The 25576-nt window shown below is 53.6% G+C and overlaps 1 protein-coding gene across 1 annotated transcript in view; it reads right to left on the bottom strand.

Moving 5' to 3' along the window:
* Nucleotides 1-22959, bottom strand: part of TSPEAR (thrombospondin type laminin G domain and EAR repeats) — a 119728-nt gene extending 96769 nt beyond the window's left edge. The window contains exon 1 of the mRNA XM_055127220.1: nucleotides 22583-22959. Within this exon, the coding sequence (XP_054983195.1) occupies nucleotides 22583-22664 (82 nt within the window). The 5' untranslated portion in view covers nucleotides 22665-22959. The remainder of the gene's footprint in view (nucleotides 1-22582) is intronic.
* Nucleotides 22960-25576: the final 2617 nt, after the last annotated feature.

The raw sequence follows: 25576 nt of genomic DNA, 5'->3' as shown, positions 1-25576 counted from the left end.
CCACAAACCAACTCTAGCGCCACCCTGTAAGCTCTTCTACAGGCCTTGCTCCAGAGACCCATAAATAAATCTTGAAAGATATCAAAAGCCGCAGTTAAGCTCAGACCCAGCAAGGCTGAAAAGACCGGGGTAAATTGGACGGTCAGCCTGGACTCCGCCCAAGCAGAGCCCCCGGCCGTAGCTTGTTTCCACAATCCAAAATTGCTGCCATGCCCCCAGCTGGACCCCCCAGCCCAGCCCAAGTCTTGTAATGAACCTCACTGAGAAATAATCTGCCAAAAAGTCGGGTATGCGGTTTTTGTGATGGAAACCTTCAGGCTTTTTCAGGTTGGGAAGGGCTAACTCCCCCACTTCCTGTACCTCTAAAAACCCCAGCACACTCTAAAGCTGCCACCCAGCTAAAAAATAAACAAATAAGCTACTCCAGCTGTGCCTTATGGATAAAAATACTGAACACCGGAACAAACATGAAAAACTTTTAGTGCCTGGATCACAAATCATACTGTACAAAAGGAGAGAGAGTGAGAAAGGCCTGCCATAGAGGGAACTGGGGGAAGCTGGGGGGTTGTGGGAGGGAAACTGGGGACACTAGTGGTGGGAGATGGACACTGGTGAAGGACGGTGTTGGATCATTGTAGAACTGAAACACAACCGTGAACAGCATTACACTGTGCGTCTCACAGTGATTCAATATTAAAAAAAGGAAGAAAGAAAGGAAACACAAAGGAAGAAAGGAAGGAAGGAAAGAAGAAAGGAAGGAAGGAAAGAAGGAAGGAAGGAAGGAAGGAAGAAGGAAGGAGGAAGGAAGGAAGGAAAAGAGAGAAAGAAAGAAAGAAAGAAAGAAAGAAAGAAAGAAAGAAAGAAAGAAAGAAAGAAAGAAAGAAAGAAAGAAAGAAAGAAAGAAAGAAAGGAAGGAAGGAAGGAAGGAAGGAAGGAAGGAAGGAAGGAAGGAAGGAAGGAAGGAAGGAAGGAAGGAAGAGGAAGGAAAGAAAGAAAGAAAGAAAGAAAGAAAGAAAGAAAGAAAGAAAGAAAGAAAGAAAGAAAGAAAGAAAGAAAGAAAGAAAGAAAGAAAGAAAGAAAGAAAGAAAGAAAGAAAGAAGAAAGAGAGAGAGAGAAACGGTGGAGAAAAAGCAAGCTGAGCCCAGACATTGCTGGTGAATCTTAAACAGAGTGGAAATCACGAGACGGTCACCAAAAGGAGACACCGCGACAGGCCAGACAGTCAAGAAGCAACATATGGGCAGAGACCAGAGCTTCTTGCAGCATGTGAGATAACACGGGGACTGGCCACAGCCCAGAAAGGCTTGATTAGAAACATCCACTCAGAAAGAGATGTCATGTACAAGGTCCTGTACCTATGAGAGAACTGGAATCTGCTGTTGAAACATTACAAGGGCAGGTAGAGTCAGTCCCACCACAGAGCCACAGGCAGAGGACTCTGAAGGCCAAAGGCTACTCTAGGTGAGGCCCCGCGGTCTCTAAACCAAATCCTTAAGCCGGAATTGACTGTTGAAGTGTGGATGAGCTTGGCCAGGTGCACACAGGCTCCCTGGAATCTTTCCGAGGCCCAACCACACACACACACACACACACACACACACACACACACACATGACAAGGAAATGCAGGACACCAGGACAGCCACCCAAGTCTCTCTGAGGCTGAGACAGGACCAAGAGCAGCGCTGAGGCCTGCCACGGCCAGCACAGCGGGGCCTGAAAACCCACCCGGGACACGGGAGCTCAAACTGGAACTTCCAGTTTGCAGGGGAGACGGCCCTGCAGCCAGGCTTGTTTGTGGACACAGACCCAGGGACGCGTGTCATGGGGGGATGCGGGGAAGTCGGGGCGAGCCAGGAGGAAGTCCAGGGGGAGCTTCCGTGTTGCCGGACGCGCATGGCCGGGTATAAAGGCTGCCAGGGAAGGGAGCACAGACATCCACCCTCTGCCAGCACCCACACACCACCCCGCACGCCCTCAGCACTCACCATGTGCCAGACCAGCTGCTCCTCAGGCTGCTCCCCCTGCAGCCCGCCCCCGTGCTGCCCACCGCCCTGCTGTGCTCCTGCCAGCTGCCAGCCCATGATGGTCATGGTGCCCTCCTGCCAGTCGTCCTCCCCGTGCAGCCCACCCTGCGGCCCCACCCTGCTCTGCAAGCCCATGTCCTGCGGACCCCCTCCCTGCTGCCCGCCGCCCATGAGCTGCCAGCCCATGATGGTCATGATGCCCTCCTGCCAGTCATCCTCCCCATGCAGCCCATCCTGCGGCCCCACCCTGCTCTGCAAGCCCATGTCCTGCGGGCCCCCTCCCTGCTGCCCGCCGCCCATGAGCTGCCAGCCCATGATGGTCATGATGCCCTCCTGCCAGTCATCCTCCCCGTGCAGCCCACCCTGCGGCCCCACCCTGCTCTGCAAGCCCATGTCCTGCGGGCCCCCTCCCTGCTGCTGCTGACCTCCACACTCCAGCCCAGCTGCTCCACTGCACACCATGCTGCCCTCTCCTCTAGGGAGAACTCCTGAGTGGCCTCTAGGGTCTTCACGTGGGGCTGGAGAGCCTGCTCAGGACCCCTGGGCCTGCAGTGAGACCACGGCAGGAAGGGGCTGCTCCCTCAGAGCCCCTGGACACACCCTGGGGAGCCCTGGCCCATGACCCTGCTCTGTCTCCAGCAGGGAGCCACCCCCCGTGTGACCAAATAAACATGTTCTGTGCAGCTTCCCTCTGGCTCACTGTCTGACCTTCTGGAGTTCGGGGGCACAAGCAGCCACAGCACAACACCCCAAGGTGCTGCTCCCTGAGGCAAAACAGAAGGGGCGGGCAACATGGGGGCAGTGAGGGGACCAAAGGGCTCTGAGACCCCCTGTCTCGGGCCCCCTCGGAGGGCAGGAACCGCCCCACCAGACCCCACAGTCACAGATGGAGCTTGTGGTCCTGGGAGGACCAGGAAGTCACAGAGCCTCAGCCCCACCCCTGCACACAGACTGTGGACAAGAACCGGGTCCGGGCCTCAGTGACCCCCACCAGCCCTCCGAGTCCCCTGCATGGAGGGTCCCAGCACACGGGCTGTGCGGGTGAATCTGGTCCAGGTCGGGGACCCCCTAGCCACCCCACCCAGCTCAGGGGCAGCCCAGGCCTCAAGGGGAGGGAGATGTGTGGAGTCCTGGGTCCAACCCAGCAGCTGAGAACTTAGGGTGCAGCAAGGACGGAGCCCCCAGCCATCTCCAAGCAGAAGCCCCCTGCAGCCCCACACAGGAGCCCGAATCTCTGCACCCTGATGTCACAGCAAACACAACGAGGTCACACCTGAGCCACTGAGTCAAACCCCCAACACACACACTCACACAATCACATACACACTCACACACATTCACACACTCACACATTCACATATACACTCTCATACACTCTCATACACTCACACTCACACATTCTCATAGACTCACACACTAACACACACTTATTCACAAACTCACATAAACTCACACATGCATACTCTAACACACACTCACACAAACACACACTGTCACACTCACACTCATTCACACACTCTCACACACTCACACATATAAAAACTCACTTGTAAAAAATACAAAAGCACACGTGGGAGGGGGTGATGTGTGTGTTGTGTTGTTTGCGGGCTCTTGGGCAGTGCTCTCTCGCTGCTCGTGTTCAGTGCTCTTGAGCTGCTGTGTATGGACTGGGTTGGGATGGCTCCTCCTTGTGCTCTGCTTCTGTGTGTGCTGCTGTGTTCTCTTCTGTCTGTCTCTGTAGATTCTCTTCTGGTCTCTTCCAACATCTCTGTCTCTGTTGTGTCTCCTCTGGTCTCTTCCGATCTCTCTTCTTCCGATCTCTCTCTCCGGAGCCCTTCTGCTTCAGTCTCTGGAGCCCCACTCGCTCTCACTTCTCATTCGCTTTGTGCTCTTTCTTTCCCCTGCCTCTGGCTCCAATTATTCCCTTTCGATCTGTGCTCTGCTTCTGTGTCTTCTCTCCTCTGTGTCTTCTCCCTTGCTTCTGTGTCTTCTCTCTCGCTTCTGTATCTTCTCTTGCTTCTGTGTCTTCTCTGCTGCTTCTGTCTCTTTCCCCACAGTCTTAGTTTATATAGCAATCACATAGGGTGGTGACACAAAGGTGGGTTCAACATTAACACATCAACAAAGAGGGGTAAGACCACTCCTCCAGGAGATTAACAAAATCTCATCTAAGGAAATTACTCCAGATTACTAGGAGATCTGTTCAAGGGTGGGATCCGAACAAGGGTGTGTCCCTTTCTTCCTCAGCTAGTAATCCACTTAATTAGTTGTAGTAAATCTATTTTTAATATTTCTAGCAATGTCATTCTGTATGAGCACATTAAGAGATATATCAGACTTAAAGTTTGGTTCTTCCTGAGGACATCTCACTATATATTCCAGACCACAGTCCTCAGGCCAGGTTAGTCTTCCTAACCCCAGCAGGGTCCTAGTCTCATCATTACCTTTGGATCATGACAGTATTTGTCTATGACCATGCTCTCAACTTATACTTGAGTATTTTGGCACTTTGGCCTGGCCCATTTTGATGCCAGGGTAGCTCACAGCTTGCCATGGGTCCATTCCTTCCCTCATCAGGACCCTGCTTTTGGGGTGCTAGGAACTAAGGGCAACTGAGTTGAGAAAGCAAATGCCCCGGAGTAAATACTATTGGAGTTAATCAATTCCCAAGTTACAAAGCATATTATTAATTGTCTTCCTGTGTTCATACAGAAAGGACATTGCTCTAAGGTAAACTAAGTTCCCTGTGGCAAGACTGAAAGGACAAACCCAATGTTATCCTACACAAACACACACACACTCACACACTCATTCACACACACACTCAAACACACACACAAACACTCGCACACACTCATACACTCACACAGTCACACACTCACACACACACCCACACACACACACTCACCACACTCACAGACACACTCACACTCTCACACACTCTCACACTGTCACTCACACACTCTCACCACACACACACACTCATACACACACACACACACACACACACACACACACACACACACACACCCGGCTGACGGCTGGCAGGAGAGACCACAGCCAGCAGGATGTGTTCTTATCTGAAATGATGCACAATGCAGACTGCTCTGAAAGTATTAAAACTTGCACATGGTGAAGCCAGTCATCACCTCATCAGAGACAAGCAAGCAGTGAACCAAAGTAGCCCCAGTGTTGGAGCCTCCATCAATCAACCTTCCAGCAAGCCGCGTCAGTAGAGAGTCAGCCAGACGCCGCAGCCCTGCAGGAGAGACAGGCCCGCCCCTGTTCCTCGAGGCTTTGCCCTCCAAGGGTCAGCAACCAGCAGTCAGAGCCCTTCTGGACAGGAACACAACCTGCCCCCACATGCTGAGCCCTACGGACCTGCGGCCTTGGGTCCAGTGCTTGATGCAGGGGCCTTCGGCATGCATGGCCCTGAGCAGCACTGCCTTTCTAGGCCCTGCAGTGACAGCTGATTTCAGTCCTGCTAACAATACACACCGAGTCGCCAGTGCCGCCCAGCCACGGAGCCCCAGGCTTACACCCACTTCATGGCAGAAATTCTTCAATGAATATTCAGTAAAATAAGGCCAAAGGACCCAGCCTCACAACACAAAATAAAACTCAGCTGAGCTATAGCACAGCGGGAAAGGCGTTTGCCTTGCACGTGACCGACCTGGGTACAATCCCCGCCATCCCATATGGTCCCCCAAGCACCGCCAGGAGTAATTCCCGAGTGCAGAGCCAGGAGTAACCCCTGAGCATCACTGGGTGTGATCAAAAAAAGCAAAAAAAAAAAAAAAATTCCTCAGCCGATGGAAGGAATTAAAACATAACCATATATTTGGCCCCCTAAAAAATAAAGTAGAGGGGTTTTGTTAAAGAAAGAAAGCTAGAAAATCCATCGAACCTCAAAACTATGTTTTCAGGGCTGGAGCAATAGCACAGCGGGTAGGGCGCTTGCCTTGCACGCGGCCGACCCAGGCTGACCCAGGCTGACCCAGGTTCGAATCCCAGCATCCCATATGGTCCCCTGAGCACCGCCAGGGGTAATTCCTGAGTGTAGAACCAGGAGTAACCCCTGTGCATTGCTGGGTGTGACCCAAAAAGCAAAAAAAAAAAAAAAAAAAAACTATGTTTTCAATATTCTAAGTACAAGTAATTGTAGGAGAAACTCAAAGGCATTTAAGGGACAGGACCACAGAGTAGGGAAGGCATTTACCTGCACACAAGCAACCTGAGTTTGATCCCCGCAGCCCAGATGGGCTCCTGAGCCCTGCAGAGAGAGAGTGATCCGAGCACAGAGACAGGAGTAAACCCTGTGTACTGCTGAATATGGTCATAAACCATAGCAAATTCACTTTAAATTGAACACAAGTGAAAGGGCATTTTCAAATAGGTAGGACATAGCTAAAACACTCCTTGTAGGATCTTATAATTCAGATCAATTAATGCTTATTATCACAAAGAAAATTCTTAAGTTAATTATCTTGAAGTTCACCTTAATCTTGAAAATAGGGGCAAAAAGCTCAAAATGAAACAAGGCAGAGAATTATAAATATCCGTTAACAAATTAAATAGAAAATATAGGGAAAATCAAATGAAAACAATGTTTTTGAGGAAAAGCAACGAAATTGGTAAATCTTAAACCAGAGCAGAAGAACAAAAGGAAAAATATGTTTGGGCTGGAGCATTAATACAGCAGGTAGAGCACTTGCCTTCCAGGCAGCTGGCCCAGGTTGAACCCCCAACACCCCATATGGCCCCCTGAGCACCGACAGGAGTGATTCCTGAGGCAGAGCCAGGAGTAACCGCTGAACATTGCTGGGTATGGCCCAAAGCAAAGGAAAAACATGAGAGAGAAAATAAGGAATGAAAAGGAGACAACACTACAGGTCATAGAGTCACCAAAACAGACAGTTTGGGCCGAAACCAAGAGCTTGATGCACCATGTAGGGAACATGGGGAGCTGGCCACATCCTGGAAGGGCCGAGCTGGACAAGCCCATTCAGAAGGAACAGTCTACCTAGGAGAGAAACGGAACTGGAAGTTAAAAGCATCCCAACAGGGGCGGGGAGAGGGGACGGGGCCATTCCAAGCACTGAGTGGTCCCAGCAGCACAGACCCGCAAGCTCACAGGGGCCTGACTCCGGGCCAAGGGCACCCACAGGTGAGGCCCTGAGCTGGGTGGACACAGCTCCCTGGCATGGCCTGGGAGACCCAGATATATATAAGTAGATCACAGAGAAAACGCAGAGGAAATGACTATTTCAGAAAACTCTACCAAACACTTAAAACAGAAATACTGCTGATTCCTATGGCTACGTAAGAGGGGAGATGGCTCTTTACAGCACTATAGGCTCAGTATAATACTGAAACCAAATTACATCCCACAACTGCAAGAAAACGATTGTCTATAATCCTTCATGAGCAAAGTTATAAAATTAAAAATATCAGCAAGTAAAATCTGGAGACAGAAGGTCAGGTCGTGAATGGCTTACCCCCACAACAGGGAGATGACGTGAAGTTTGAACCTTACTGAATTCACTATTGTCATTAGACATTTAACAAAATTCAATATGGATTTGATATTTTTTTTAATTACTACAAATCTCTTTGAAGATACTCATCAAAAAAGCTAATTTTACTTGGGGAGAATCTCCAGAACTGGGCTTAGTGCCAGTCAGGTGGGCCAGAGGCATCACTGCTACACTGCTACAGCCTGGCAAGGCAGTGCTGCTCGCCAGACATGTGGAGGGCCCCTGGGCCAAGCGTGGGCACTCGGGGGTATGCAGGACCCTGCTAAGCCCAGACAGCACTTGGGTCCTTGTGTATGCAAGAAGACATCCCCCTGTTCCCTTGGCCCATCTGTCATGGGTGAAATAAAACCAGAAACAAGGTCCCGCCTTTCCTGTCCCGGGGGATGCAGCTCCAACAGCAGCTTCCCAAGAGGGGCTGGGGGCTGAGGGGAACATTCGAGGTCAGTACGAGAGGTGAGACACTGGAGGGCGGAGGTGCCGGTCAGCTGGGAGAGCTGTAGAGCGAGTGTGTGAGATAGAGCAGGCAGTGGCCGGCCACGCTGGGGTCCACAGGAGGGATGCTGTCCCCGAGCCATGAGCCCGCAGGACAGAAAGAACAATGGGCCCAGCGTCTGCTGTAACAGGACAGCCTGGCCAGGCCCCAACACTGTCCCCATCACGACCCATTTGGCAACCCCAGAGAACCTGAGTTCTGGGTGGGCCGTGGGGCTATGGTGCTCCTGAGATCAAGAAGGTGCATCCCCTGCCTGCAGGCCAGCGGCAGTCCGGCCGGGAACTGGGAACAACCAAGATTCTGAGAAGTGGGCAGAAGCTGAAGCCGCACTGCGAGGAGACGGTGGCGTGGCTGGGACACCATGGGAGATGAGGCTCCAAGGTCACAAACAGAAGGACAGAGAATGAGAGTGTCACACTGAGCATCATTTATTTGGTCACACGGGGGGTGGCTCCCTGCTGGAGACAGAGCAGGGTCCTGGGCCAGGGCTCCCCAGGGGGTGTCCAGGGGCTCTGAGGGACCAGCCCCGTCCTGCCGTGGTCTCACTGCAGGCCCAGGGGTCCCGAGCAGGCTCTCCAGCCCCACATGCAGGCCCTAGAGGCCACCCAGGAGTTCTCCCTGGAGGAGGGGGCAGCGTGGTGTGCAGTGGAGCAGCTGGGCTGGAGTGTGGGGGTCAGCAGCAGCAGGGAGGGGGCCCGCAGGACATGGGCTTGCAGAGCAGGGTGGGTCCACTGGGTGAGCTGCACGAGGAGGAGGACTGGCAGGAGGGCATCATGACCATCATGGGTGGGCTGCAGGGAGGGGGTCCGCAGGACATGGGCTTGCAGAGCAGGGTGGGGCCGCAGGATGGGCTGCATGGGGAGGAAGACTGGCAGGAGGGCATCATGACCATCATGGGTGGGCTGCAGGGAGGGGGTCCGCAGGACATGGGCTTGCAGAGCAGGGTGGGGCCACAGGGTGGGCTGCACGGGGAGGACGACTGGCAGGAGGGCACCATGACCATCATGGGCTGGCAGCTGGCGGGCACACAGCAGGGCGGCGGGCAGCAGGGGGGCGGGCAGCAGGGAGAGCAGCCTGAGGAGCAGCTGGTGTGGCACATGGTGGGTGCTGAGGGCGTGCTGGGTGGTGTGTGGGTGCTGGTGGAGGGTGGATGTCTGTGCTCCCTTCCCTGGCAGCCTTTATACCCAGCTGTGGGCGTCCGGCAACACGGAAGCTCCCCCTGGACTTCCTCCTGGCTCGCCCCGACTTCCCCGCATCCTCTCCATGACACGCGTCCCCGGGTCTGTGTCCACAAACAAGCCTGGCTGCAGGGCCGTCTCCCCTGCAAACTGGAAGTTCCGGTTTGAGCTCCCGTGGCCCGGGTGGGTTTCTCCAGGCCCCACCGTGCTAGCTAACTGCTGGACATGGCGCTGCCTTTGGTCCTCTCAGCCTCCATGAAGACTCAGGCCGGCTTCTGATGGGGCCACGATGTTTCCCAGAACACAAGCTGGCCACCCAGTCCAGGGGCAGAGCTACTAGAGCCACTGTCAACAGCCGGAGGGAGGCAGCCCACTCCTGGGTCCCCCAGCGCCCCGAGCGGCTGTTCAGGGCAGTGTGGATTAGAGGTCAGTGGGTGTAGACAGGGCAGTGTGAGTTAGGGGTCAGTGAGTGTAGACAGGCAGTGCTAAGAGAGTATCACGATGGTACTGTGCAAGACAAGTTCAGAGGTGAGCTTACTAGCCAGAATGATCAAGCTAATGGCAGAGCTTGAGTATTTAAAGCAGCAAGATCGAGAAAGGGAAATTCCACTCAAGGGAGCATCCTTGTGGTCATGGCGGATCTGTCCAGGGCAACTGATTGGCCAGGGCAGGACAGGTGATAACTAAGCTCCGTGTAAGGCCGCCCTGGGATGCCCACTCAGAAAAGGCCCACAGAGCTTGTGGACAGGGGCCACCTTATAAATTTCATTGACTGACCCAGCTTCACTGAAGCACGAATGGGCAACTTCACAAGACAGCATCCACAAACATGCCCAACTTCCACAGAAAGAGCAACAAGAACCTGCCAATAACCCTCTGTGCCAATGGCCTGAAGCCACCAACCCGGAGACAGTGTGGCAGGATGGGTTTTACGCTGCCTGCAAAAGACACACAGAACAGTCAGCGCAAAGGGCTCCAGGAGAAGGGCTGGAAACCAATCTTTCGCACAAAGAAAGCCCCATAAGGGGCAGGTGGCCGCCCAGACCACACAGCGCAAGCTTCAGGTTAAGTGAGTTATGAGGGACAGGGACGGTCATTTCTTAGTGATCAAGGGATCAACCATCAGGAAGGACTCACGCTCCTAAACACAGATGCATCTAAGGAGAGACCAGGAAGATATTTAAAACAACCCACAGACCTGAAAGGGGACAGTGCTTGGGGCTTCACCGCCCCCAGAAACATCAGCCAGACTAAGACCCAAGAAGGAGACGCTGACCTTAAAGGCAGACATGGGCGAGGGGCTTAGCAGATGAGAATAGGGCTCCCATCCCACAAAGTAGAATACACATCCTCTCCCATGCACTGGGACAGTCCCCAAGGCTGGCCACGTGCTGAGCCACAAAACCACCTGCATAAAGGCCAGAGGATAAACTTAGACCAACTGTCTTCTCAGAGAAAGGCAGCTGAAAAGGGAAAGCAGGGGATGGAGGACTCAAACACCTGTGAATTAGTTCCCTGCCAAACATCCTCAGAGGATATCCAAAGGTTTCTGGAAACTAATGAGAATGAAGACAAAGCGGAGTTAGGGAAGTTCATGGGGATGCAACATTCGTCAGGAAGCAAGAGTGGGTCCCCTCCCCCTGTAGGGGACCTAACTCAGTAATAGACCTGCAAAGGACCCCAGTGCAAGCAGAAGGCAGGAAGTAATAAAGTTTAAAGCAGTGTTTAATAAAATTGAAGCTAAAAAAATCTTTTAAAGACCAATGATAACAAGAGCTGGTTCTGTTGAAGATTAAACTAAGAGACTGGGGCTGGAGCGATAGCACAGCGGGTAGGGCGTTTGCCTTGCACGCGGCCGACCCGGGTTCGAATCCCAGCATCCCATATGGTCCCCTGAGCACCGCCAGGGGTGATTCCTGAGTGTAGAACCAGGAGTAACCCCTGTGCATCGCCGGGTGTGACCCAAAAAGCAAAAAAAAATAAAAATAAAAATAAATAAATAAACTAAGAGACTAAACTAAAAAATTGATAAACTATTAGAAAGAATCACAAAGAAAGAGAGAAAACCCTAGTAAACTGAGTCATAATTTCAGGGGAGATGCCATAATAAGACCACAGGAATTCAGAGGATCATCAGAGATTACTTTGAAAATCCTGATGCCATGAAATGGTAAAACGTAGAAGAAATGGACACATCTTGGGGCTCCTATAACCACCCAAGGCTGAACCAAGAAGAACTGGAACATCTAAAAAGACCAATTACTGTAAAGAAAATCGAAATGGAATCAAGCTCTTCCCAAAGACCACAGCCCAGGCCCAGGCGGGTTACTAGTCGCCCCTCCAGACCCTGCACAACCTACCCCCAACCCTTTCAGACTCTTTGAGAAAGTGGGAGAAACAGGGACCCTCACATGCCATTGCCATCACACTCCGCCAGGCCCCACTGCTCAGGATAAGCCTCATCCAGAAATTGATCTGTTGAATGACTCAGGAATGCGGATTCTCCAAAAGTCTCCAGGTTCTCACAGGGTCCGGAGGGGCAACCTCCCCACATATCCCTGTTCTTCGGAAGCCTGGCAGTCATGCCCACAAACTGCCTCTGTTGCCAAATAAGCTCAGTATCCTGCCATGTTCCAGAGACTCAGGAATAAATCTTGGAAGAGATCAACAAGTTGCAGAGATGCTTCCGGACCCCACACCAGGCCTGTAGTCTGGGGCACCCAAAGTCACCATCCCTGAAAAATTTAACTCTAACTATATCACCTTGTAAGGGCGAAACTGACACAATGACAAGCAGCAGAAATGAAGTTTCCCAGCAAAGAAACAATTTGTAACTAGCCAACCTGAACCCACCTGGAAAGTTCCTGGGCCCAGCAAGTGGGCTCAATCAATCACAATGCCCAAGAAATTGTCTTTTGTTAACGGTAAAGAATGAGTAGCTTACATAACCATAAACTGTTACTGTGACTGGAAACTATTGTTTCACTGTTGCCTGACCACTGTTAACTTAGTGCTTGCTTAACTTTGAAACATTGAAACCTATATAAACCCCTTGTGGTTTGGAGTCAGGGTCCTTGTCAAGATTCCACTGTGTTGGATGAGACTTGGACCATAGCTGAGCTAGCAATAAAGTTCCTTTGCTTTTGCATTATCATATATGATCTTGGTCTCTCCGTGACTGGGGATCTGAAATTGGGGCACAACAACTTCATTCAATACTTTGGAATTTCTGGGTGCGCGGCCACATTTACGGCCATGCGACATCTCACACGCTACACCACGGACAAACCAGGAATAGCTCACCACATTGGATGGATGGATGTAAACTAGAGCAACTAATCTTGATTAAGGAAATATAAACACACAAGGCTTAACCTGTCACATGGTGACTCGCTAACAAAAGAAAATAATAATAAATAAATTATTATTATTTCTTATTTATATATAAATAAATAAATAAGGGGCTGGAGCAATAGCTCAGCAGGGAGGGCATTTGCCTTGCATGCAGCCGACCCAGGTTTGATTCCCAGCATCCCATATGGTCCCCTGAGCACCACCAGAAGTAATTCCTGAGTGCAGAGCCAGGAGTAACCCCTGTGCATCACTGGGTGTGACCCAAAAAGCAAAAAAATAATAAATAAACAAACAAATAAATAAATAAACCATTAACCAGAAGCCCATGGCAGATGTTATGCTCAATGGTTTAAAAAAAAAACCCTGAGCTGGCACATTAGCACAGTGGACAGGGCACTGGCACAGGCTGACCTGTGTTCAATCCCCACACCCCAAATGGTCCCCTGAGTGCCACCAGGAGTGATTCCTGAGCACAGAGCCAGGAGAAAACCTTTAGCATAGCTTGGTGTGGCCCCAAAACAAAACCAGAAAGTTTTCCTAAGACAAGGTTGCCCACCCTCTCCACCTCTACGCAGTGCAGTGCTAGAAGTCTTTGCCAAAGCATTAGACAAGGAAGAGACAGTAAGGGTGTCCGGTCAGAAAAGAAGCCACTGGCCTTTGCCTGTAGCCCACTGCCCAGGGGAGGCCCACCTCCAGCTGATATCATTGGCCGATTCCTGAAAGGGAGGCAAAACCTCTCCTACCAAGTGGGTCTCAACCACTTCCATAACTGACCTTTGCCATATTAAAGGTGCACACCACAGCTCCTGAAGCAACAAATCTACTCAATAAATTACATTCTGCACACAGTTATTCTTCCTGTCATTCTGTGAAGACGAGCCGAGCAGAGAAGACAGGGCACAATCTCCACAATCATCAGCATCCTCTGGCTGGGGGTGGGGGGAGGGGGTAACTACAAAGACTCACCCCCAGCACAACAAGAACAAAGTATAAGAGTCTAAATAAAAAAGCAATTACAGTCAGAAATGGAAGAACATGGTAGGTGATTAAAAAAAAAAAGTCAATACAAGCTCGGAACAGCAGAGCTGTGTAAAAGATCAAGGAGTTCCAAGATGAGAAGGAAGAAGCCATTAGGAAACAGAATGTGGAAATGTGGAAACAGCCTGAAAAGAAATGAACAGTGTACCAGAGAAGTATGGATGAGTTCAAGAGGAACAAGATAAGAGTCATCAGAGTCCCTGAAGAACAAGAAGGCAAATGTGATGAAGAAACAATAGTTCAGAAAATCGTGGATAAGAACTTCCCAGAGGATTACAGACATTGAGACCCCAGAGGCCCAAAGGGTCCCAGTGCAAACAGACCCAAATAGAAAAACCCAAGACACGTTATAATCAAAATGACAAGATCCAAAGATAGAGACAGAATACTAAGTTACAGCAAGATTAAAAAGGTAACTTATATACAAAGGAAAGTCCATTAGATGTAGAGCAGGTCTAACAAATGAGATCTATGAGCCAGAAGAATATGGAAGGACATAGTACAAAAACTAAATGAAATGAACACTTCACCAAGATTACACGATCCAACAGATTATCATTCATATTTGAAGGAACTTTACAGAACTTCATGGACAAACAGCTAAAAGAGCTCCTTTAGGGGCTGGAGCAATAGCACAGAGGGGAGGGCGTTTGCCTTGCATGAGGCCGATCTGGGTTTGATTCCCAGCATCCCATATGGTCCCCCGAGCATGGCCAGAAGTAATTCCTGAGTGCATGAGCCAGGAGTAGCTCCTCCGCATCACCGGGTGTGACCCAAAAAGAAAAAAAATTAAAAGCTCCTTTAAAGGAAAGGAGATTCAGTCGTGTGGCATTCAATGTGGTGCTAACTAATGGTGCATATGGTTTGTGCTCTTCTAGATTAAAAAGGTTAAAAAAATCACATTCATCATCACAAACTGACTTATGTTATTTTCTGATAATTTTATTTGCCATTCCTCTAAGTTTTACTGGAGCAAGTAATATAAAATAAATTTGCTATATGCCTGCCAGGGCGTGTGAGGGGGCAGGGAACCTGGAGATATTGGTGGAGTTAAGGAGACATTGGTGCTGGGATTGGTGTTGGTACACTGTGTGCCTAAAAACAACTATATTATGTACAACTTTGTAAATTAGGATGTCTCAATAAACATTCCTAAAAAAAAATAGAGAAGAAAAGAAGAAATCAAGCTCTCACTATTTGCAGATGACATGATACTATACTTAGAAAAAACCCAAAGGCTCTACAAAGAAGTCCTTAGAAACAATAGGCTTGTACAGTACAGTGGCAGACTACAAAATCAATATGCAGAAATCTTGACTTCATTATGTGTGAAAAATGAGATGGAAGACAGAAGTTTTTTTACAAATCCCATTTATAATTGTGCCTCAGAAAATCAAGCATTTGGGAATTAGCTTAGCAAAAGAGGTGAAGACATAAAAAAAAAAATAAGACAACCCTAAAAGAAGTAAGAGAGGACACAAGGAAATGGAAACATCCCCTGCTGAAGAGTGGGGAAGATGGACCTCGCCGCTGGAGATACGTCCAGAGACTGTGCACAGGCAGTGAGTCCATACGGCAGGCACTCGAGACAGCTTACAGACAGCTGTAAGGAATAATAGCCACCCCCAGGGGCCGGAGCGATAGCACAGCGGGTAGGGCAGTAGGGCATTTGCCTTGCATCAGCCAACCTGGGTTCAATCCCATAAGGTCCCCCAACCACCACCAGGAGTAAGTCCTGAGTGCAGAGTCAGGAGTAACCCTGAGCATCGCTGGGTGTGACCCACTGTCACTGTCACTGTCATCCCGTTGTTCATCGATTTGCTCAAGCGGGCACCAGTAACATCTCCATTGTGAGACTTGTTGTTACTGTTTTTGGAATAGCAAATACACCACGGGAAGCTTGTCAGGCTCTGCCATGCGAGCAAGATACTCTCGGTAGCTTGCCGGACTGTCCGAGAGGGGCGGAGGAATCAAACCCACGTTGGCCGCGTGCAAGGCAAACGCCCTACCCACTGTGCTATTGCTCCAGCTCAGGTGTGACCCAAAAAGCAAAAATAAATAAATAAATAAATAACCACCCCCAGCTAGATCCACCCTAGGGGGGGTAGGTAGGGGGCTCCTCCTTCTCCAAGTTCAGTTACGTAAGAAGCACTGGAATAAGGACAGGCCTATCCAGAGTTCAGAGACAGATACTCCAGGGGCTGGGCACTTGCCTCGCATGTGGCCACCCCACAATCGCTCCCTGGCCCCCCATGGGCCCCCAAGCCCAGCAGGAGTGATCCCTGAGCACAGAGCCGGGAGTCAGCCCTGAGCACTGCTGAGTGTGGCCCCCAAAACAAAAACAAACAAATTTGGGCCCTTACCACGCACATAAGTCAAATAAAAATGGAGCTAAACCCTGGAGCATTCTCAGAAAGGGGGTGAGCCAAGTCCCCCCAGCCGTCCCCACCCAGCCCTGCCAGCCTGCCAGCAGAGAAACAGCCCAGTGTCACAGCTCCAAAAAGAACATGATGCCACCAAGTCTTCTCAGGAAGGCTAGTCCGGGGCGCGGAACTCTGAGGCATTCTTAGAAGGGGGCTTGGCGGATCCCCCTTCATGTCTGCCCCCACCCACACCTGCACCTGACACAGAAACAGCCCAGACACTACTGAACCTTGTCGAGCTGCCAAGCCACCAGCGGCTCCAGGTCGGCAGCGCACAGCACTGTCAGCCGGCAGGACCACAGCAACACTGAGGGGCAGTCACCCAGCAGCCCCCACGCTCCGGGAGCCTGGACCGGAACACAGGAGGCTCAGCCAGCACCAGTGGGTAGGGCGGCAGATCCTCACACGGGGACGTCAGTCACATCACTGTGAGATGCGACAATGATCTCAAATTGACGATGGCTGATCTAAGTTTTGACAGTTTCATTCACCTTTCACTTGTGACAAATAATATGAAGCAAAGTTGCGCCTGCGAGAGAGAAGGGAGAGAGAAGGCTGGGTGGTGGGCAGGACAGTGGGGACCATGGTGGAGGGAAGGGCACATGGGGCGGGATTGGTGTTGGGACATCAAATGCCTGAAACAACTGTACTGTGAAAGACTTGGTAAATCCCTGTTATAATTTTAAAAATATTTACTGGATTGAAGATCTTGATTATCAGACCTGAATTCACAAATTATATCAAATTAAACATAGAGCTCTTCTTTGTGATACTAACTCTAAGGACATTTTTAATGACTCAGCCCCATTAGCCAAGCAACAATAAAAAATAAATGAGACTACACCAAACTAAGAAGCACCACAAAAGAAATGCTGACCAGAATAAAGAGATACCCCACAGGTCGGTGGAGGATATTTGTCCACCACTCATCACATAAAGGGTTAAAATAATATTCAAGATACATAAAGCACTGGAACCTGACGAAGAAAAAGAAATCATCAAGAGATGGAGAGGAGGGGCCACAGCAATAGCACAGCGGGGAGGGCATTTGCCTTGCACGCGGCCGACCCGGGTTTGATCCCTGACATCCCATATGGTCGCCTCAGCACCACTAGGAGTAATTCCTGAGTGCAGAGCCAGGAGTAAGCCCTGAGCATCGCTGGGTGCAACCCAAAAAAGCAAAAAAAAAAAAAAAAAAATGGGGAAAAGGAGAGAAGAAAAGAAATTTCCCCTCAGAAGACAAACAGATGACCAAAGAGTGTACAAAAAAACACTCCACATCATTTATCACCAGGGGAAGGCTAATCAAAACAACAATGAGATTTGCATCCCAGAGAGCAGAATCAAGCAGTGCTGGTGTGAATGTGGGGTTTCCACACAAACACACAAACACATACAAATACACACTCACAAACACAGAAACACACAAATACACAAGCACACACAAATACACAAATACACACAAACACCCACAAAAAACACAAACACACACAAATACACACAAACACACAAGTACACACAACAAACAAAAGTACACACAAACACACAAACATACATAAATACACACAAACATACACAAATACATACAAACACACACAAGCACACAAACAACACAAACATACACAGACACACACAGAGAAAACATACAAACACACAATACACACAAACATACACAAACACAACACAATATAAAAATTAAAATAACACTCAGAAACTAGGAGTGGAACTGGAGTGATAGCGCAGTGGGTAAGGCATTTGCCTTGCACGCAGCCGACCCGGGTTCAATTCCCAGCATCCCTTATGGTCCCCCAAGCACCACCAGGAGTAATTCTTGAGTGCATGAGCCAGGAGTAACCCTGTGCAATACCGGGTGTGACCCAAAAAGCAAACAAGGGGCTGGAGAGATAGCACAGCGGGTAGGGCGTTTGCCTTGCACGCGGCCGACCCGGGTTCAAATCCCAGCATCCCATATGGTCCCCTGAGCACGGCCGGGGGTGGTTCCTGAGTAGAGAGCCAGGAGTAACCCCTGTGCATCGCCAGGTGTGACCCAAAAAGAAAAAAAAAAGCAAACAAGGCCAATAAAAAGAAGAAGAAGAACAAACACGAAGGCCAAAGAATGCAGCAGGAAGGGTGCCCGCTTGCACACAGTCAGCTAGTTCAGTCCCCAGCATTCCATATAGTTCGATGGAAGTAATTCACGGTGAGTTCGCCAGGAGTAACTCCTGAGCATCGCCCGGTGTGGCCCCAAAATGGAGAAACAATAAAACAGAAAACAAGCAAACAAAAAGAACCAACAAGGTGTGCTGGTCTTATTACTGCTCAGGGGCTACACAAGAAAGAGAAATCCAAGATGTCAAAATCTGGAAAAAGTACAATTCCCACTTGTGCATGGTGTGATCTCTATGGGAGGACCCCGGGGGCCCCAGGAAGCTGCCATGCCTGATAAACTGAGTCGAGCAAAGTTTCTGGGCAAAGAATCAACACACACTAACCAGGAGTGACTCTACAAATGGGGGACAAATGGCCCAAACAGAAATTAGGAAAACCATCCCATTTACATCCACATCCAAAAGAACAAAACGCGTAGGAATGAACAGAATCGTCGAATGAGGGAACCGGAACCGCACAGTCCATAAAACCGCTGAGAGAATGAGCCCTCAGCAGTGGGAAGGTTGTGTGTATCCACGATGGGAGGTGCTGGCATCGCTAGGGGACACCTCAGAGTCGACCTTCCTGGAACCCAAGTCTTCTCTCCAGGACACCGAGAAGCTGCTCCTTAAATGTGTGTGGAATTGACAGACAAGAACCAGACTGCAACTGATACCCCAAAAAGTGTGAGGGTCCCACTTCCTGACCCCAAAACAGACGCATAAGCGCCAGTAACAGAAACAGTTGGGTCCCTGCAGAGGTCGCACCAGAGCCCTGAACAGAACCAGTCTTGGTTTGGGTTTTGTTCTGGGCGTAAGTGGTGCGGGAATGGAAGCCGGGCCGGCTGCGTGCAAGACAAGCGCCTTCCCCGCTGAGATCTGGAAACAAGCCTGCAGGACGAGAGCAGCCGCTCCCCGCAGCCCTGTGCCCGGTCATGTGACAAGAGGGAAAGAAAGGGGGGAATAAACAATCCTCATGCAGAAATGAACCTGGCACAGGCCAGCCCAGTAAGAGCTCGGACAGGCCCCACAGCAGAAGCCGCAACGCGGGCAGAGCTGTCAGGGCAGCACCAAGAGGCCAAACCTGCGAGCTGGGCAGGGGCGCTCCTCTGCCTGCCCACCCAACCAGGGCCAGCAGCAGCCCCTGCAGCACCTGGTGGGCAGGAGCCAGCCAGGCCCCTGCCCCGGAGGAAGCTCTGCTGTGGGGTGGGTCCATCCACACACTCACTGACCAGTGTCTACAGGTGCTGCCGTGGATGCTGGACACGAGGGACAGCAGCCCCCACACCTGCCCCCCACCACACCTGCCCAAACCACAGGGCTTTGAGCTGCTGTCCTGGGGAGCTCCCGGGAACCTCCACAGGACCCCTCCCCGGCTCCCCACAGGACCCCCACCTCATATCCCCAGCAGGACCCCTCCCTACACCCCCAGCAGGACCTCTCCCTGCACCCCACAGGACCTCCTTGCCCCAACAGGACCCCTTCCTTGTGCCCCCTCAGGACCCTCTCCAGTCCGCCAGCCCCACCGCATCAAGAGCCTTGTCTGAGACAGAGAAGCGGCAGGCATTCTGGTGAGCAACGCGGCCCAGACAATGCTCCGGACCCGAATCGGGGCCAGCAACACCGGGGGGCCGGAAGGAGGAGGTGCCGCCAGCACACCTTCTCCAGATGGAACCCTGGCAACACTGAGCAGCAACTAACATGGCTCCAGGATTCGGGACTGGGACACATCCGAGCCGCGCGGTTGCTAACGCGGCCGCGCGACCTTTTCTAAAACCTGAAAACATACAATCTTTGAATGGAAAACTAATTATCAATTGCCTCCTTATTAGGGTTATCTTGTTTGGGATATAACTCCCACAACAATAGTGAGTTTTGTGTTGAAATATGGAACGTAATCAAGGTGAAGAGAAAATAAAGTGAAATTCATCAGTTATAGAGTTGGGGTGGGGGGCGGGGGGTATACCGGGGATTTTGGTTGTGGAATATGGGCACTGGTGAAGGGATGGTGTTTGAATACGGTATAACTGAGACATAAACCTGAGAACTCTGTACCTTTTCACATGGTGATAAAATTTTTAAAAAAATAAAAATTAAAAAAAATTAAAAAATAATTTAAAAAAGAGTCTTGTCTGAGCCCACAGAGCTGGTGGCTCAGGGACAGGCCCAAGAGCAGCACTCGAGACCCCACCCCAACACTCTCACCCCACTCACAGGCCTGACTCACCCTACAATCACAGCCGTGCACACAGTGTCCCCTGCCAGAGGCTGAGGGCGAGCACGCAGGGCGGGCGGCACGTCCACCACACACCTTGCTCTGTGCCACAAGGCCACCACAGGCTGGCCGCCCGACGGGGAACTTCCTCAGACTTCCCAAGCTGAGCCCCAAGCCCTCTGTGTGCCACAGGTGAAGTGACGGGTCCCCATATGCCCCGGCCTGCACCCCATCCAGCCCAAGCTGTCCCTGCCTCAGCAGCCCGGATGGAAGGGAACCCCATGCCTCAGCATGCTGGCCACAGCCCAGCCCAGCCGGGCAGAACAACGGGATACTGACAACCTGAGGTAACGTGAGCCATCCCAGCACTTCCACATGCACACACACACGCACATATCCCGAGCACAGAGACACTCCTGGATGCATCATGCAAACATGCGTGCACACACCAAACAATATACATGCACACATACAGGCATTCATTCACATGCATGCATGTACACATGGCTAACCAACAGGTGCAAGGTGCACACACAGACACATGTGCATAACATATACGCTCATCAGCACTCAGATGCACAGGCACACATGTACATAACATACACACCCCGCAGGACAGAAACACACAGGCACACATGTACATGATGCACAAACTCCTGACCACACAGGTACACACAGACATACAAGTGCACATGCCTATCTACACATGTACACATGCACTCACACACATGATCACAAAGCTCCATGTAAACAGGTATAAGTGCTCAATCACACAGGGACACATGCATGCACATACATGTGCTCGGCCACTCAGGGCATCACACATGTTCATTGTAGAGGCACTCACACATGTACACATACCATCATACAGGCATTTACATATGCATGCACATAATCATAGTGAATCATTTTCCACATAAACATATGTGTACACACATGTACAACCACAAAAACACATGTGTACAGACTCAGGCACTCACACATGTGTCCATTGTGTAGGTACGTGCACACATATAATCATGCAAGGGAGTCAGTGTCATGTCCACATACAGCCAGCAGGGGGCGCCAGCATAAGACTGTCCACAGCCTCTGCTGGTGAGAGGCCAGAGGGCTTAGAGCTCAGGACACCCCCAGGGGCGAGTCGTCCTGCAAAGGTCATGACAGAGGGCAGAGGCCAGGAGCCCAGAGCAGCCCTGGGGGAGGGCTGGCCGTGTGCATGGGGTCTGGGCTGCAGGCCCCCTGCAGGAGGCAGCCAGACAGGACACGTGCACGCAGAGTGTGCACACATGCACTCACAGGCCCTGTGCAGGGGCCCAACTTCAAACAAAGCAAAGCCGCCCCCTGCAGTGCCAGCTCTAGGCGCACAGCTGGGGGCGTCCTGCGAGGCGGCCACAGAACTGGGTCACCCCTGCCGCACGTCGCTCTGGAGAGAGGGGGCGGCTGCACAAGTAGCCTCATTCTGCACACGCTGCCCTCCCCGCAGCGGGAGCATGAAGCTGCCTGCCCTGCCATGAGTCACCGCGGGAACCAGCAGAGCCAGGCGACAGCTGGCTGCAGGGCCGCGGCCGCGGGGCACGTGCCCGTCCAGCTGGAGCCACACTCCGGGGTGGGCCTGGCGGAAGCCCAGCACCCCTGGCCCACACAGAGCACCCCGGGGCTCTGCTCTGCTCCTTGGCACCGCCGTGGCCCAGACCCCACACATCCGGGCTCAGCCCCCACGCCTGGGTCACCTGGGACCCCAGGACCCTGGGAGGCAGCCTGGGAGCAAAGAAGAACACGGCAGGAAGCAGCACCTCACCACATCCACGGCCCCGCACCTGCACCAGGGGCCTGCCCACACTCACCACAGGGCCGGGCGGCTCTGCAGTTCTCCCAGGACAGGTCCCAAGGGTCCCCGAGGGTCCAGAAGGGGGCCCCGTCCTCCAGATGTGCCCCTGGTGAGCCAGCCCAGGGGTCCCACGCAGAGACTCTGGCAGCTCTGGCCGGCGTGAGGTGTGGGGGCTGCTCTAGGCCCCCCGCCCACTCCAGCGGCATATCTAGGGGCCGCCCCGGCCGGAGGGAGAGCAGGTGCACGCACAGGCCGGGGACGCAGGGCTGAGGCAGCTCCACAGGCACCCGCGTCTCCCCGCGTCTCCCCGCCAACCTCCGCCCGAGGCTCGGGCACCCCTTACCTGTGCAGGGCTCCCAGGGCCGGGCGCCTCGGCCAGGGGCCCCCAGCAGCAGCAGCGCCCAGAGGGTCAGCAGGGCAGACATGGGGGGGTCCGGGTCCAGGGCTCCATCCAGGGCTGCTCACGGCCCTGCGCCCGTGCTCCCCGGGGCGCTCACTAGGGCCCCCATCCCGGGGCTGGGGCGGGGGCAGGTGGGGCCGCCGCCAGCGTCTGCTCCTCGCGCGAGCGCAGGTGACAGGTGATAAAATCTCAGCTCTGATTACTCACTGCAGCGGCTTTTCCCGAAGGAAAGACAGAAATAGACCGTCCAGGGGCCGCTGGGCGCGGGCCAGAGCAACCCAGAGAACCTGTTCTGGCCGTGCACGTCAGCCGCGCGGGGGGGAGGGGCGCTGCGGGGGGCTCGGGCGGCCGCCGGTCCCCTCGCTCCGTGTGGCTGCGGCCGGCGGGCGGCTCCGCCAGGGCTTTTATCCGGTGCCCGGCCCTCCAAGGGCGTGTGGTTTGCCAACTGCCGGCTTTCAGGAATTTCCCTCCGGAGGGAGGTCGGCGCTTCAAGGGAACTACTGAGGAGCGGGTGGGGAGGGGGCGCGGGCACGGGGGCAGCTCCCGGGCGTGGGCCGCTCCCACGGGCGTGACCGCCACCGCATCGTCCCTGGAGCCCCTCCCCAGCGCCCAGGGGTGTCCCTATGGCCCTGCAGGGCTCCCTCCTCTCCTGCCAGGGCTACACGGGGCTGGCCCCACCTGGGGGCTCTGGGCTTAGGGGGCTGCAGACATATGCGGAGCCCGCCCCCAGGGCGGCCCATACGCAGGGCCCGGCCCCCACCGCTGTCGGCTCTGAGCAGGGGCAGAGCTGAATGGGAACAAGATAGGCAGACGGTGAGAGGGACAGATCGACAGGTGGACAGACACACAGGCGGTGGACGGACAGGCAGGCAGGCAACTAGAGGGACAGACGGATAGACAGAGGCCAGATGAACGGAGAGACAGGCAGATGGGCGGCACCAACCTGCCTGCAGGTCCCGCTACCTCCTGCCCTCGTGACCAGGTGGTGAGAACAGCCTAGGGGTCATGGGGGCAGCAGAGGGGGGGACCCTGGGCCAGGCACTGGACAGACATGGGGCCCGGACACACCTGCCGCGGCTGGAGCGCTGGGCCTCGGGCCCTGTCCACGCCTCGCTCCAGCAGGGCCAGGCGGGCACGTCCCCCAGCATGGCAGATTCTTCAGCAGAGACAGCTGCAGGTCACCGTCCCGCTGACCCCACCCACTTGGCCATGACCCCTGACCTCAGGTCTCGCTGCCTCCACGGGCAGCTGCTGGCACAAGGAAATGCTGCGTGCTGGGCCACCCCACTGAGTGCCCGGGCCGTGGCCATCTGGAGCCCGAGGCTGGAGGCACCCTGGACACAGCCCTGATCTGGTGTTTACCGCTCGTGGCCAGGACAGTCCCCGTCCCCACAGGCACTGGACTCGGCACTTAGGGGCCAGCAGTGTTGGGTTGTTACTGCCGCGGGGGTCAGCACTGACACCAACAGGCCGGTCCCCAGGGCGCAGGGAGCAGCCCAGTGGGGGACCCCGGGGACCAGCGCAGGCCTGCTCACACAGGTCCAGGGCGCTGCACAGTGAGACGGGCCTCCCCTCCCCCAGGGGCCCTCGAGCCCGTCCCAGGGCACTGCTGGGCGCCTGCCGCCTTCCCTTCTGCCCTCCTCGCTCGCTGGCCGCAAGAAAGGTGCAGCGGGTGGGCAGCGGGCGCAGAGGCAGTCCCAAAACCGGGCACCGAGGTGGGCGGTCACTTCCTGCTGCGGCTCCAGGTCTTTCGTTTTTGAGCCTGGCCGGGGCACCGGGCACCGGCTCCCAGCGCCGGGCAAAGCCACCCTCCCCACACAAAGGCTGTTCTTAAAATTCTTTACAGATTAACCCACATTAATCTAAACCCAATAAAGCGGAGGCTTTACCTTCTTCTCCAGCTACATTGTAATTTCCCCAACAACCTGCTGAAAAGACCCAGGAAACTTAGCAACCAGCAGCCGGCCTGGGGGGAAGCTGCAATTACGGGCTGCACGGATGCAGGGGCTGCGGCGCCCACTTCAAAGGCCCGGGTGGGGGGCGGGCACGGGCAGGGCTGTAATTAGCGGCGGGCGGGCGACCACGGGCGTGCTCACGCCTCGAGCCCCGAGCAAGCGGGGAGAAAGCCCGCGTGGCGTGCGGGCACAGGGCCGGCAGGAACAAAGCATCACTGTTTGATGTGAGTCACGGGCGCCGGGGGGAGGGGCGCCCCACCCTGCACCGGGGACCCCCGGGGCCGCCCTCCCACCCACACCCCTGCAGACTCGGAGCGACCTGACCCAACACGGCTGGACCGCAGGGAGGGCCCTGGGCTGCATTGGTTCCCAGGAGCAACCCCTGGCAGGGGGGCTCAGGCAGACCCAGAATCGAACCTTGGGGCCTCTCCACCGGGGTCTCCCGCCATCTAGAACCATGTTGACCAAGCAAAGGACGGGCCCACATGGACACACGGGGCCTGTGGGTCAGATTAGACCTTCGTGGGGCCAGAGATGCAGTGCGGGAGGGAGGCACTGCCAGGAGAGCCCTGAGCATCGCTGGGTGTGGCCCCTAATCCCGCCAGGGTCCCCGGGAAAGAGCATTATTTGAACCAGTAAACAGGCAGCCCCCTACTGCCCCAGACTGCTGCTCCCCTCACTGGGCCCCTGGGAAACGCTGTTCACAGGCACTGGCCCTGGCCAGGGGGAGGTCATCAGGGGTCATCCTTGGACTCCGCACGCACCCCTCACTGCACACAGGAAGTCCCCTTTCCTTGCAGCTGTGTCCCACACGGGCCAGTGCCGAGCACCACGGTCCCCTCCCAGACGAGGGTCTCTGCACTGTCCTTCTGAGGTTGGACAGGCCATCCCTCCCTCCCCGCCTTCTCAGGGTCTCCACACCCGCTCCCACCCACTGGGGCAGCTCTGGCCCCCCTCACCCCCCTGCAGAGCCCCGCCCCTA

This window comes from Sorex araneus, chromosome 2 (assembly GCF_027595985.1).
Source record: "Sorex araneus isolate mSorAra2 chromosome 2, mSorAra2.pri, whole genome shotgun sequence".
NCBI lineage: Eukaryota > Metazoa > Chordata > Mammalia > Eulipotyphla > Soricidae > Sorex > Sorex araneus.
Note: the sequence above shows the minus strand (reverse complement) of the source record. Positions and strands in the feature narration are given on the sequence as shown.